This window comes from Quercus robur, chromosome 6 (assembly GCF_932294415.1).
Source record: "Quercus robur chromosome 6, dhQueRobu3.1, whole genome shotgun sequence".
NCBI classification, from domain to species: Eukaryota; Viridiplantae; Streptophyta; class Magnoliopsida; order Fagales; family Fagaceae; genus Quercus; species Quercus robur.
The window spans coordinates 34,711,503-34,727,359 of NC_065539.1; the positions used below are offsets into that span (position 1 = coordinate 34,711,503).

Sequence of the window (15,857 nt, forward strand, 5' to 3'; positions counted from 1 at the left end):
CAAAGCAGCTATTCCTCTCTCTCTCTCTCTCTCTTCACCTCTTTAACTCTTTAAGTTTTTTTAAGGTTTCTGCTCAATCTTCTTCCTTGTGGCTTGTGCTCTAATGGAGTAGCATTACATATAAACAGATTTTGGTGTAGGAGAGACAACCGCAAACAAGCATGGCCTCACCTATATATTTGCGTGGCAAGTATGCAAACCACCAGCTCATCTATGTAAAGAGACTGTTGTGGCAACTTTCAGTAGTGCATGCATAAGTTTTGTAACCCATGTCTAACATTTGGCTTCTCACTTCTTTTCTTATGTAATATGGTTCCCTTTAATTAATTACTACTTTTTATTCTCAGCACTACGGGGTTGCAAATTGTGTCAACAATTTAGTATTATTTACTTTTCACTTTTATTTTAAAACTGCCCTACAATGAAAACTAGTTTTTGAGCATGCGCGTGACACATATAAATTGATTATACAATTGTGGTGTGATGAAAAAATTATTTCATCCACAAATGCATAATATTCATCACACTCCTAGGTTTTTTTTTATGATTAGAAAATGTTATAATTCCTGTTGAGGGGAAAATTTTTGATGTTCCCAAATAGAATATGGGGTAGCCAAGCCAAAACTCAACGATGGGCCCATGAAATAAAGCCTAAAGACTTTCGGTGTCGTGTAAGCTCGCCCAAGCAAGAGATGGAGGCTGCACCCTAACAAGAAGACAACAATAAAGCACAATAAAAACGTTAATGTTGTTAGTTTGTTATATTATTAGTCATTTTACAGCATCATAGTTCAAAACAGTCCTCTAATGGTATGGTATTATCTCCAACAATAGGGTAATTTCAGGTTAATAAGTGTGTTTATATGGTAAAAATCATATGTTTTCTTTATTATTATTAAGTCAATATAAGGGAAAACTTCCATAGTTTCCAAAACATTATGACCTTCATCATAATAATACTAAACAAGGATTAAATGCTTTATAGTTACAAATACAAGAGGAAAAATAGGATGGAATGAAAGGAGAGAGAGATCCCAGCTCAGTGCAGCAAGTATTAAACTAAGATTTTGATGAGTATGTGTGCATAAGACATGAATGAGGTAATGTGGGCTGTTCTAAGTGAGTGAGATGGGATTAACACTGAGGTTAAGGCTTTAGTGAGTAGTGGGCTAAAGGGGGATGAGTGGTGAGCTTAAAGAGAGCTAAACCACAAGTAAAGTGGCAAATAAATCAAGAGTTTTAGAGGGGGTAGTTGCCTATGACTAATTGGGAGACATTTATAAGCTATGATTGTGTAAAGGAGAGAAAAGAATATCTAAGGTTAGATGAGTGTGGGCTGAAGGGGGATGAGTGATGAGCTTAAGGAGAGCTAAACCACAAGTAAAATGACAAATAAATCAAGAGTTTCAGAGGGGGTAGCTATCTGTGACTAATTGGGAGACATTTATAAGCTATGATTGTGTAAAGGAGAGAAAAGAATATCTGAGGATAGATGAGTGTGGGCTGAAGGGGATGAGTAGTGAGATTAAAGAGAGCTAAACCACCAGTAAAATGACAAATAGATCAGGAATTTCAGAGGGAGTCTCTAGTTGTACTTTGGTTAGGGATGAACAAGGGCTGGTTGCCCCCTTTCAAGCCTTATGTTGGGGACTTTTTTGGGCTGGAACTTTGTTCAATTTCAGCACTTTTAGTTGGGTCACATGGCCCTTTTTTTGCTTGGGCTTGTTCCCTACTCCATGAGATTCTTGGGCCTACAAAATGGGCATTAAAGCATGCTTTGCTATAGGTTTTTTACTCCTCGTGGGTTTTAGTTGTTAGTGAAAATAAAATGAATCCATGAACTTTAATAAATATTTATGATAGATTTTGGGTATTAATTTCCATGGGCTTTAGATAACAACTTGTATAGTTTCTCATAATTTTTGCTACGGATTACTTTGTAAATGATAATGACCTCCAATATTTTTTCTTGAGAATAATATTTACCATGGGTTTTAAATAAATATGGTAACAACCACTATAATGGAATAATGTGATGTTCTCATGAGTTTCCCAATAGATAATCATAATGGATATGTAGGATGAATAATTATCATGAGTTTTGGTAATAAATATTATGAATGTTGTGGTGTAAGATAGATAGTGAACATGAGTTTATAATATGAAACAAATAAATGTCATGGGTCTAATAATCATAACTTTTCATGGGCTTTTATAAGATGATCGCCATGGGTTTTGAGAGTAGATAATTCATAAATTTCATGAGCTTGTAATATTATAGTAATGAGTTTAAGAATCTAAAGTATTGTTCATTATTGGACTTTTAAGTGAAATAATTATGATATAGTATTTTGCCAAGTATTGATAACCTTGGACTTTCGATAAAATAGTGCCAAGTAGTTAGCTTGGGTTTTTAATAGTGCCAACGTAAGTTGGGTTTTTGATTTTGCCAATGAGAATTGAGTTTTGATATTACCAATGATAATTGGGTTTTAAATATTGCCAGCGAGAACTGGGCTTTGATATTGCCAATGAGAATTGGGCTTTGATGTTGCTAATGAGAATTGAGTTTTAAATATTGCTAGTGAGAACTGGGTTTTGATATTGCCAATGAGAATTGGACTTTAAATATTGCTAGCGAGAACTGGGTTTTAATATTGCCAATGAAAATTAGGCTTTGATACTGTTAATGTGAATTGGGTTTTGGATAAATAAATTGCCATGAGTTTAAACCATGGGCTTTGATTATGGATTTGAATTCCATTGATAAAATTGTTTTGCCATGAATTTGAATCATGAGCTTTTCAAATATTTCCAAGCATAAGTATTATTGGGTTTTAAATAGAATAGGATGTGTCTATTGGGTTCATAGGGCCGGTTTTGGGCTTAGCTAAATAATGATAATAAAATTGGATAAAATATGAGTTTTTTGGGCTTTTTGTAATAATTTATATCATAACCCAATTTAAGCGATGAGATATGAAACATTTATTATTAACATAATAGTAGAGCAAAAAATATTTGGGAAAACCCAATAACTTATTAGTGGTATTTGAAAATAAATAGGTGGTACTCAAATAAAATTAAGTGTAAAAAAAAGTACCCTAACAATTCCAAATTATAATGGATGCAAATTATTAAATTTTACTCAAAAAATAGAAGAATCTCAGAGGCTCTTCTATTTTTTTGGGTAAATGTTAATAATTTGCATCCATTATAATTTAAGAATACTACATTTTTCAATCATAAAAAAACCTAAATGTGTGATTAGTATTATGCATTCATGGAGATTTACACATATCAAGGTTTTTTTTTTTTTAATCCTAAAAGGTAGCCACCTAGTCCTAAAATGTAGCCAATTAGTACACACCCATAACAAAAGTTTGAAATGCCAAAAAAAAAAAAAAAATATATATATATATATATATATATATATATTTTTTTTTTTTTTAATGGGAAAGCCTCTCACGTTGTCAAGTTTTTTTAGTCCTAAAATGTAGCTACTTACTACACATAACAAAAGTTTCAAATGACTAAAACATCAAAAAAAAAAAAAAAAAATTAAATAGTTTATTTATTTATTTTTATTTTTTAGGGAAAGGCTTTCATGTGAGCAATAATATCATTTAATTTTAAAAAATGAAAAGAAGTTGTAGTGAAAGGCGCAACAATTGTTACGGATAAATATAAAGCTAAAATGTCAAAGTTTCAACTAAGAATTACACAACTTGATAAATATAAACATAGGCAGGATTTTTTTATTTTTTACAAAAAAGTCTTAACAATTTTTTTTTTTTTGGAGGAGAAAGACGGATAGATTTCATTAAACAAAAATTAGCCATAATTGGCTATGAGTACTGTGGGGGTAAAATCCATCAGTCGACGTTGGGCCATAGTACATGTACTAAGCCCAACCACGACAAGAAGAAAAGACATGGGCACAGGATATCCCGGCCCAACCATGTTGGGCCGGGCTTGCTTAGGGGCGTCCGAGGAGGAGTACCTCCTCGGACTCGCCAAGTGTGTGTCCAATTCACACCCTATACATGGCGAAAAGTCATCCAATACGAAGGAACAGTGCATGACGTTCAGGGAGGGGGGCAACCACGATTGCCGCATTAAATGCCAATGAGCTACTTTTCCAGCCGCATTAATGTGGAAAGGACAGGCGCACAAAATCATCTTGGCCAGTGCAACTCATAGAAAAGAGGGATGATGTCCTATGGGACAGGCACTCAAGTAGAGGCCCAGATGATTAACAAGTGTAGGGTCGTGATCTTAGGAAGGATGCTATATAAGAGAAAGAGATCCCCATGGCCAAGGGATGGCAGAGAGGAAGAAGAAAAAGATGTAAAAAAGAGAAAGGAGTTAGAGAAAAAAGCAGAAGATACAGCCCCACGGACTGTTATTCCAAAAGCTTGGAGGATTATCTCTACGTCTAACTGGTTGCATGGCTTGTTCATAATTACGTTCCCGCTGTCAAAGACCTAGTTCTGTAACCTACTCTCTACAAATTCATTGTTGAGGGACTTTTGGGCCAGAACCACCCACCTGTTGGGCCTGAGCCCCAAAAACTGCCCTTACAATTGGCGCCGTCTGTGGGAAGAACTTGTGTCTCGACAAGTGAAACAGTAAGGGATGGAAGGATCAGGTCCGCGCCAAACCGGACGTGCAGAATCTCAACGACAGGACAACTTTGTAAACCTTGAACGAGAGAAGGACCAAGATAATCAATGAGAGGGCAGTGTGAACACCTCTCACACGAGTAGAAGTCGCTCGAAAGGGAAAGATCACGCGTCCCACCAGCACAACGAGCGGAAGGCTCTACAGCAAGAGATTGATGATTTGAAGAAGAAGCTGCGTCGAGCCCAGCAAAAACATCCTTCGCCCATTTCGGATACTAGCAGTGGTGAGGATGATGAATACAGACGGAGGACGAGAACCCCTCCGAGCGAGACGTTCTCCTATGAGGAAGAGCGGCCTCACAAACGCAGTCGCAAAAGCCCACCTTACCAAGGCCTGGTCAATGACGCTATGAGCAAGGCCCTGGATCGAATCTCCCAGTCACCATTTACCCGTAGAATAGAGAGGGCGGTGCTTCCTCGGCGATTTAATCAGCCAACGTTTACCCTATACAATGGTCGGACTGACCCAGTGGAGCACGTGAGCCAATTCAACCAAAGAATGGCCGTCCACTCCAGGGACGAGGCGTTAATGTGTAAGGTGTTTCCATCCAGCCTGGGACCCCTGGCCATGAGATGGTTTGATGCCCTCCCACCGAATTCCAAAGACTCCTTTAAACAGCTGACGCAGGCTTTTGGTTCCCGCTTCATCACCAGCACTAGAGTCCCTCGGCCTCTCGATTCCCTCTTATCCTTATCCATGCGAGAAGGAGAAACGTTGAAGGCCTACTCGGACAGATATTGGGAGACGTACAACGAGGTAGAAGGAAACCACGATGACGTCACCATCAGTACCTTCAAAAGGGGCCTGTCGACAGAGCATGGCTTGAGAAAGTCTCTCACTGGGAAACCAGTCACCAGCGTGCGACAACTCATGGACAGGATAGACAAGTATAAAAGGGTCGAAGAGGACCAGCAGATTGAGAAGGGAAATGCGAAGTTTGTCCCTCAGGAGAGGAGGGACTTCAGGTCGGACCGCTTCAGTAGCAGTAATAAGCCGAGGAGAGATTATATGGAACAATCTGGATCTACAGGTGCTCAGGTAGTCCACGCCGTGTTCCGAGAACCATTGCACGAGATCCTGGAGAAGATAAAGCGCGAACCCTTCTTTCAATGGCCGAATAGGATGGCAGGCGACCCCTCAAAACGCAATCAGAATCTATATTGTGCGTATCACCAAGAGCCTGGTCACATCACTGACGAATGTAGGAACCTGAAAAACTATTTGGATCGACTTGTCCGAGAAGGGAAGCTAAGGCATCTGTTCCACCACCCTGAGCAGTCAAATGTCGATACCAGGCAAAGCGCCTTAAGGCCACCCATAGGCACGATAAATGTCATTCTTGCCGCACCTGCGAGAACCGGTTCTGGCCCGTTCAGAGTAATGTCAGTGGGTAGGTTCCCGACAGAGCCAAGCGAAAGGGGATCCAAGAGAGCCAGAGAGAGGGCCCTGCCATTAATTGGGTTCACAGAGGAGGACAAGGAGGGACCTATTCAACCCCATGAGGATGCCCTAGTCGTGACGCTCAGAATAGGAGGTTATGACGTCAAGAGGGTGTTAGTTGATCAGGGTAGCGCCGTGGAGGTGATGTACCCAGACCTGTATAAGGGGCTGAATTTGAAGCAGGAAGACCTGTCGCCATACGATTCACCCCTGCTTAGCTTTGAGGGAAAAGTCGTCGTTCCGAAAGGCATGATTAGGTTGCCTGTGCAAACAGACTCAGAAGTAGTGGAAGTGGACTTCATCGTGGTGGACGCATACTCCCCCTACACAGCCATTGTGGCACGACCATGGCTTCATGCACTAGGGGCTGTGTCGTCGACCCTGCACCAGAAAGTGAAATATCCGTCAGAGGGCCGAATCAAAGAGATAGTAGGGGACCAAGGAATGGCCAGGCAATGCATGGTATCGGCAATTTCTCGACGATCAAGCAGCGGAACCTCCACTTCAGCCGGGAATAGCTTATAGCAATCAAGGACCCCGGTCCTAGCTACGGGTAATGAAGGACCGGCCATGGAGGTGAGCTGTGAAGAGCTGGAGAAAGTGCTCGTCGGATCAGACCCCGAGAGATTTTTCCAAATTGGCTCAGAATTACCAGCACAGGAGAAGTCGGCGCTGATTAATTTTCTACGACGAAATGAGGACGTATTCGCCTGGGATCCTTACGAAGCCCCCGGGATTGACTCAGACCTAATACGCCATCACCTTAACGTTAATCCGGCTATTACACCAAAGAAGCAGCCTCCTCGGCGCCCGTCAAAGGAGCATGCGGACGCTGTGAGAGAGGAAGTCGCAAAATTGAAGAGAGCTGGGGCTATCAAGGAAGTATTCTACCCTGAATGGTTGGCGAACACAGTCGTGGTGAAGAAGAAGAGCGGGAAATGGTGGGTCTGCGTGGACTTCACGGATTTAAACAAGGCCTGCCTGAAGGATCCTTTCCCAATGCTGCGGATAGACCGACTGGTAGACGCAACTGTCGGGCATCCCCGAATGAGTTTTTTGGACGCTTTCCAGGGCTACCATCAGAAATCCTTGGCCACCGAAGACCAGGAAAAAACTGCTTTTGTCACCCCAGTTGGCAACTATCATTACAAGGTTATGCCTTTTGGCCTGAAGAATGCCGGGTCGACCTATCAAAGGATGATGACTAGGATGTTTGAGCAACAGATGGGAAAAACTGTCGAGGTGTATATAGACGATATGGTAGTAAAGAGTAAATTGGTGACCGACCACATCAGAGACCTCGACGAAGTGTTTCAAATCCTGAGAAGATACAAGCTGCGACTGAACGCATCCAAGTGCTCATTTGGAGTGGGATCGGGGAAATTCCTTGGCTACATGGTAACCCACCGGGGAATCGAGGTTAACCCCGACCAAATACGGGCCATTCATAGTATGCAGCCTCCTCGGAATCCCAAAGATGTCCAGAAGCTTACCGGCATGATAGCAGCTTTAAACCGTTTCATCTCCCGCTCAGCGGACAGATGCAGACCTTTTTTCCTCCTATTGCACAAGTGGAAGGGTTTCGAGTGGACTGAAGAGTGTGATTTAGCATTCCAACAGCTCAAGGAATACCTCGCCCGACCACCGATCATGTCCAGTCCCGAGGCCGATGAGGTGTTGTATGCATACATCGCAGTCGCCGCTCATGCGGTGAGCCTAGTACTAATCCGAGAGGACAACGGCACGCAGCGGCCCGTGTATTACGTAAGCAAGTCGCTACAGGAGGCGGAGACCCAGTACCTCCCCCTCGAAAAGGCAATACTGGCTGTCGTGCAAGTTACAAAGAAGCTCCCCCACTATTTTCAGGCACATACAGTGGTTGTGCTAACCCAACTTTCACTGAAATCAGTCCTCCGTAGCGCCGACTACACGGGGAGAGTAGCTAAATGGGGAACCATCTTGAGCGCCTTCGACATTAGATACATGCCTCGCACCGCCATAAAAGGTCAAGTCCTCGCCGATTTGGTAGCTGAATTTGCGGAGCCTACCTTGGAAGGGGTGGAAGTGTCGGGATCACCGAGTGACGATAGGAAATTGGTCAGCACGATTTCTCTGCAAGAACACGATAAGTGGAGAGCATACATCGATGGTGCAGCAAACTAAAGGGGCTCCGGGGTGGGGCTCGTTCTAATCTCTCCCAAAGGTATAACCTTGGAAAAGTCGTTGAGACTGGGATTCCCAGCAACGAATAACGAAGCCGAGTATGAGGCACTACTGGAGGGGATGTCCATGATCCGGAGGTTGGGTGGAAAATGCGCGAGCATATTCTCGGATTCGAGGCTCATAGTGGGGCAAGTAAGCGGGGAATTGGAGGCGAAAGATGAAAGAATGCAACGGTACCTTGCCTGAGCTAAACGCCTACAAGCCCACTTCGACGACTTCCGTTTAACGCATATACCCAGAAGTGGGAATACCCATGCCGATTCTCTGGCAACACTGGCCACCTCCTCGGCTCAGCCCCTTTTGCGGGTTATTTTGGTCGAGGACCTCTGCCGCCCCACGGAAGAGGAGGCTAACGGTATTCGGGTACACAACGTCGGTGAGGGACCAAGCTGGATGGACCCTCTTGTCCGGTTCTTGAAGTACGACTCCTTACCGGACGACAAAGTCGAGGCTGACAAAATCAGAAGGAGAGCTCCTCGATTCTGGTTGTCCGAGGACTCCAAGCTCTACAGACGTTCATTCTCAGGGCCATACTTGCTGTGTGTGCACCCAGGGGCTACTGAACTCATTCTGGAGGAGTTGCATGAGGGGATTTGTGGAAGCCATACGGGGGGCCGGTCCCTCTCCCACAGGGCTATGACGCTGGGTTACTGGTGGCCGAGCATGTATAAGGAGGCTCTGGAATATGTGAAGAAGTGTGACCAATGCCAAAGGTTTGCTCCGAATATACATCAGTCGGGTGGGGTACTTAACCCATTGTCCAGCCCTTGGCCATTCGCACAATGGGGCCTAGACATAGTAGGTCCGTTCTCCAAAGCTGCCGGGAACAAGAAGTTTCTTCTCGTCGGCACCGATTACTTCACGAAATGGGTCGAGGCTGAAGCGCTGGCAAACATTAGGGATGTTGATGTCAAGAAGTTTATCTGGAAAAATATCGTCACCAGGTTCGGTACCCCACATGCCCTAATCTCGGACAATGGTCTCCAATTTGATAGCAAGGCATTTAGGGAATATTGCAGTGAACTGGGGATTGTCAACCGATACTCTACACCAGCCTACCCGTAGGGTAACGGACAAGCAGAGGCCATCAACAAAACCATAGTGAATGGGCTGAAGAAAAGGTTGGACCACGCGAAAGGGAGGTGGGTTGAAGAGCTCGCCCATGTCTTATGGACGTACCGCACCACGCCCCGCCGATCCATGGGAGAAACCCCCTTTTCGTTGACCTACGGGGCCGAGGCCGTCATCCCATTAGAGATAAACTTTCCCTCCCAGAGGACTACTACATTCAACCCCATTGCTAACAACGGGCTTCTAGAAAAAAGCCTGGACCTCCTCGAAGAGAGAAGGGAATGCGCGATGGTGCACCTAGCCTAGTATCAACAAAAGCTCAAGCAGGGCTATGACGCCAAGGTGAAGTCGAGACCCTTGACGCTCGGGGACTTAGTGCTGAGGAAAGTCTTGGGCAACGCGGGGAACCCTACATGGGGAAAGCTTGGACCCAACTGGGAGGGCCCATACCGTATCACATCAGTGGCTGGCATTGGAGCGTACTTTTTGGAAGACTTGGACGAACGTGTAGTGCCACGTCCGTGGAATGTAAATAACCTGAAAAGGTACTTTTATTAATGAAAAACACTATACTTGATACCGTTTTACTGTACAATTATTTGGGATAAGTGTTAAACAGAACCAAAGTCCTGCATGGCTCCTCGGACCACAGACTTGGGGGAAATTAACCACGCAACGATTCTCAATAAGTATTAAACAGAACCCAAGTCCTGCATGGCTCCTCGGACCACAGACTTGGGGGAAATTAACCACGCAACGATTCTCAATAAGTGTTAAACAGAACCCAAGTCCTGCATGGCTCCTCGGACCACAGACTTGGGGGAAATTAACCACGCAACGATTCTCAATAAGTGTTAAACAGAACCCAAGTCCTGCATGGCTCCTCGGACCACAGACTTGGGGGAAATTAACCACGCAACGATTCTCAATAAGTGTTAAACAGAACCCAAGTCCTGCATGGCTCCTCGGACCACAGACTTGGGGGAAATTAACCACGCAACGATTCTGAATAAGTGTTAAACAGAACCCAAATCCTGCATGGCTCTTCGAACCACAAATTTGGGGGAAATTAACCATTGTGCGATTCTCAATAAGCGTTAAAGGGAGCCTAAGTCCTGCACGGATTCTTAGCCACGGACTTGGGAGAAGTCAGCATTGTAATCGTTTTTGCCCAATTATAAAGTATCGCCATTCTAACGTATTCATTCATTATTGCTTGACTTTCAGCAGTAAAATGGCAAAACCAATATCCATTCATGATGAAAACAAAATAGAATAAAGTAACGATATATGAAATGAAATAACTTTTGTCATATAATGTTCAAAGTAACTCAGTTCAGAAACATTAGCAAGGGTCAAACAAAACGAGGCACAAAAAGCAAAACAAGCGAATTCCTATACTACGTCCCTAAGGGCCTTGAGTCGGGGCAGGCTGATCATCCGCTGCTGGGTTCTCCGGGGCGATTTCCTGTGCCTGGGCAAGGATCTCTCAGATGCGAAGACTGTCCTCGGGTGACTGGCCCTGCGTAGCTTGCTCCGTGCCCCCAGTCTCGGGAACAGAGGAATCTGCTGGAAGAGGCTCAGTGGAGGCGACCTCGCCAGGAATCTCACGTATTTCTGCAGGGAAAAAGATGTTCTCAGCTTTCCTGAGATCAGAATCTACGGGGACGGCTACCCGATCCATGGCCACGCCCTAGGTCGAAGTGACGTATTCCCTGCAGACGGTGGCGACTTCCTCGGCCAGTCTCTCCTCAGCATCGTGGACTCCACGTTCATATGAAGCCACCACAGCTTTCTCGGCAACCTCCCTGGACAAGCGAGCTTCCTCCTTGGTCCTTGCAAGCTCAGCCTTAAGCTCCGAAACCGCCTGTTGCTCCGCTGCTAGTCTCTCCTCAGAGTGACGGAGCTGCTTGCGCAGCTCGTCAGCTTGCTTTTCAGCATTTTTCAGGCCAGCCTCTGCACTCGCATTGGCCTTCTTCACCTCCTTTAGCTCATTACCCTGACGATCAAAATCTCGTTTGAGATCTCCAGCGGCCCTCTCAGCTGCAGAACGGGACTGAGCCTCTTTATGCATATCCTCACGGGCCTTCTTGGCCCACTCCTCAGCAACATAAATTTGTTGAGTGACCTGCGCTCGGGCGGAAATGAAGACGATATCAAAACAAGACAATAAGAGGGTACTCAGTACAAAGACAAGATAGAAGATTCCACTTACCATGGCCATGTCCCTCTTCAGTGACATGAAAAGTTTTGGGTGACGAGTCTTCCTGAGACCCTCCATGTCACGGGGCAAGAGAAGAGGCTGCTGCAGCGCCTCGGCCAAGAACGAAGCCTGCTCTCGCTGGGATTCCCATAGGGTCGCATCCCAGAGGATTGGAGCGCCGTCTAACTCGATCCGAGGAGACCACGTTTGTGGTCCCCTCAGAATGGCCGCCTCTTCTCGGCTCTCAGTGGACCTGGTCCTTTTCTCTCGGGGCTCTTTCGTTTCCTTGCCCTTCTTTTTAGGCCTGGCCTTCTCACGGGCAACCTTTCCCTCCTCCGTCTCTTCTACAGGCCTTTTTCGCCTTAAGTTAGGCATAGGCTGCAGCGCCGCATCCGATGAGGGAGGGGGAGGAGGAGCGGGAGCTTTGGGGACGGTCTGTCCCTTCGAGACTTCCTTGGAGGTCTGCCCCTTGGACCTGTTAGATAGAAGACCCCTGAGGCCAGTCCTCGGCTGGAGATCCATTCCTTCTTCTTCTCCTGTGTCTTCACTGATATCAGGTTGTGCGATGACCAAACCAGTACCAGGAGCCGCTGAGGCGCGGTCTAACTCAGCGTCAGAGTCGGAGAGCTCTACTACTCTGACCGAAGCCTTCCATTCCTCAGTAAATTGAAACTGGTCTATCTGATCCTCTAAGGATGAATGTGAAGAGCCAGCCTCCTCCTCTGGGATAACTACTGGGGGAAAGGCACGTTGGGGAGGTAACTGAACAGGAGGCAAGTCTGTGGCAGCGAGAAACCCTGGTATGGAAACGTCAATGCGTGCCAACCTCGGACTGCCAGCCCTTATAGCTTGTCCGGCTTCCACCTGGGCTCAAGTGAGTGGAGTGAAGTCCAAAATCAAGGGAGCCGACCGTAGTTGTCCGTCCTCGCTAACGAAGATCTCGGACCTCAAGAGGTAATTTAGGGCCGGGATATTGACCAAGCTCAGCCGAGGGGATGTTTGCTCCTTGTCTGCGAAGGCCGTTAAAAGGTTTATGTTAGTCCGAGGAGACATGCAACCAAGTCAACAAGTTTAAAATAAAAGAAAAAGGAGGGGGAGGAGCTTGAAACTAAAGTCCTCCCCACGGAATCTAGTTCTACGACACCCCACCTGGCGTTCCCGCCCTAGTCGGACAGTGAGGGTTGTCATGCCATGGTCCGGAGACGATCAAATGGTCGTCCTTCAAGCCTTTGCTGGACTTCGGAAGGCAGGATATCAACCTCACTTCGTCAGTCCTGGACTTTAGATAGTATGAGTCGCCGAGCCTATGGCATTCATAAAGATGAACCACGTCGTGCCATGAGAGGCCGAGGTTCATCTGATCGTTCAGGGTTTCGACACACCCCAGGATCCGGAATAGATTAGCGGTGCATTGATGGGGGGCCAATCTATGACCACGTAGGTAATTCCTAGTTATTCTCCCCATTGGAATAGTCATTCCTCCTTCCACAAAGGCTATCATTGGAATTGCGACTTCCCCTGTTCTCCGCTTGAACAAAATGTCCTCCAGATGACAGTACTCTAAACCTATCTCCGGTGGGATACAATACTTCGCCCTGAAGCCCGCCATACCGGCCGGAGAATCTACCATTTTCTGAAGCCTACCCATCCCCTCTAATCCTAAAAACGACTTGAAGGCAGTATGATTAATGAAGAATAACGGAGAAGAAGCGCGCACTTATGGGTAAGAAGCTCGAAGGAGTCTTCAAGAGAATGGCAGCGGAAGTGAGAGCGGACTGAAGGAGAAAGCTCTGAGACGTTTTGAATATTGGAATGCTCGTCAAAAGTGAGGGACAAACGTCCTCAAAACCTATTATACTCGGAAGGAGTTGAACAGACGCACTTACGTCTAAGGCGAGTGAAACGCTGTCCACCGTAGATCCGGCCTTTAACCGTTGGATCGGACAAGTGTAGAACCTCGAAAGCTGCGGTTACTTTCCCCTGAGTCATTAAATGCCCTCAACATTAATGAGGCACGTGAAGGCATGCTCCCCCCCCCTACACGTGTGAAGCAGCGATTCACCACGAACTGTCTAGTGAGTATCAAAATTCCGCCTTTTCTCCTCGGACCCAGAAAAAAGGCAGGAATTTTGAGGGGCTATTGTGGGGGTAAAATCCGTCAGTCGACGTTGGGCCATAGTACATGTACTAAGCCCAACCACGACAAGAAGAAAAGACATGGGCACAGGATATCCCGGCCCAACCATGTTGGGCCGGGCCTGCTTAGGGGCGTCCGAGGAGGAGTACCTCCTCGGACTCGCCAAGTGTGTGTCCAATTCAAACCCTATACATGGCGAAAAGTCATCCAATACGAAGGAACAGTGCATGACGTTCAGGGAGGGGGGCAACCACGATTGCCGCATTAAATGCCAATGAGCTACTTTTCCAGCCGCATTAATGTGGAAAGGACAGGCGCACAAAATCATCTTGGCCAGTGCAACTCACAGAAAAGAGGGATGATGTCCTATGGGACAGGCACTCAAGTAAAGGCCCAGATGATTAACAAGTGTAGGGTCGTGATCTTGGGAAGGATGCTATATAAGAGAAAGAGATCCCCATGGCCAAGGGATGGCAGAGAGGAAGAAGAAAAAGATATAAAAAAGAGAAAGGAGTTAGAGAAAAAAGCAGAAGATACAGCCCCACGGACTGTTATTCCAAAAGCTTGGAGGATTATCTCTACGTCCAACTGGTTGCATGGCTTGTTCATAATTACGTTCCCGCTGTCAAAGACCTAGTTCTGTAACCTACTCTCTACAAATTCATTGTTGAGGGACTTTTGGGCCAGAACCACCCACCTGTTGGGCCTGAGCCCCAAAAACTGCCCTTACAAGTACATTATTAAACAACCACTTGATAGATGACTACCACTTTATTATATAAGCCTTGAATCATACAATAACATAGTCTCTCACCCGAACTCAATGTGCCTGCTATGCAATTCAACAAAATTGTTGATATGTGACCCTAAAAAATAGAGACAAAAAAAGAGGATTAAATATAAGAAAAATAGCAAACATTAAATAAATAGGATAGGAGGCAATAGTTCATATGAAAATAAACGCAGTCCTATATTAGTCCCAAAAAAAAAAAAAAAAAAAATTCTGCAGAGAATAAATATCAAAACTTGATAACCTTTAAAATAACACCATCCTAATACTCCTAACAGAGACTAAATATAGAGCAAAAGTAACGTACTAATATTCTGGACTCTAATTTTGTTTGATTTGAATTGCAAGTTCCTGTTGATTTTGATTCTTGTCACTAATGAAAAACTTTCATCTCAATATCCCTTTTTTTTTTTTAAATAACGAAATTCCCTTGGACAACTTTGAAATTTGACATTACAGTGAATTAAAGTTAAAAACTACTGTTCTTGGAAAACTTGGTTGGAAATTTTCTCCTAACATCATTGGAGCGAAACCATAGAAAAACATATGAAAGAAAAACTTAAAGGCAAACCTTTGGGTATTGCAGTTTTGTTGAAGAAAGTGTACTAGAGAGAGAGAGAGAGAGAGAGAGAGAGAGAGAGAGAGAGAGAGGGAGGTAGAAAGAACCTTTGCCCATGATAAGTTTATAACTCATGAGTTTGTTTAATTTGAATATTATTTGTGGAGTGAGGAAGGTGGGAGATGTGAATAACGTGTGGGTTCCTTTTTCTCAAACTCTTTGGCAGTGAGTTTTTTTTTTTTGGCTTGCAATGGGAGTTATTTATTTATTTTTATTTTTTATACTGGTGTGTAATGGGAGTTGAGATAGCAGTTGGATTTTTTGAAGCAATAATTAACATTGTAGACTGGTCCTATTTTGAAGGCATGAGAGTTAGAAATGTATTTTAACAATGTTATTTTCAAGTTTTGTTTCTACTTAAACGTAGGGTGTAGGGGTATTTTAGAACAAAAAAAATTCAGTCTAAATAGGAGAAGCCCCTTAAATAGTAGTATAGATAAGACAAAATTTACTGAAATGACTAACAAAAAGTTACAATTTACATTTTGTTTTTCAAACAGTACTATAGATATCATGAATTTCATAACTTTTCTTAGCATTTGTTAAGGTGATAAATTTTGAATTAGTGCAAGTCACAGGGAACCACAATTGACATCACTTCAATTATAAAAAATATAGAAAAGGGAGATTTGAATTTTGATTCTCTTCGAAAATGAGACCAAGTAATACATGTAATTTCAAGTATTTT

The 15,857-nt window shown here is 44.4% G+C and overlaps 1 protein-coding gene across 1 annotated transcript; it reads right to left on the reverse strand.

Moving 5' to 3' along the window:
- Window positions 1-11,113: 11,113 nt before the first annotated feature.
- Window positions 11,114-14,369, reverse strand: LOC126690130 (uncharacterized). Its single transcript, XM_050385263.1, has 3 exons — window positions 14,298-14,369; window positions 11,695-12,487; window positions 11,114-11,553 (listed from the first exon to the last, which is right to left on the reverse strand). The coding sequence occupies exons 1-3, from the start codon at window positions 14,367-14,369 to the stop codon at window positions 11,114-11,116; spliced, it is 1,305 nt and encodes a 434-aa protein (XP_050241220.1).
- Window positions 14,370-15,857: the final 1,488 nt, after the last annotated feature.

Excerpts from the sequence above, each read along its gene's own strand:
- LOC126690130 (XM_050385263.1), bottom strand. The coding sequence starts at position 14,369 with ATGAACAAGCCATGCAACCAGTTGGACGTAGAGATAATCCTCCAAGCT. Across the intron at positions 12,488-14,297 it reads GAATAACAGTCCGTGGGGCT|GTGGAAGCCGGACAAGCTAT; the intron begins GTATCTTCTGCT and ends ACTTGAGCCCAG. Across the intron at positions 11,554-11,694 it reads CTTGCCCCGTGACATGGAGG|CGCAGGTCACTCAACAAATT; the intron begins GTCTCAGGAAGA and ends TTTCCGCCCGAG.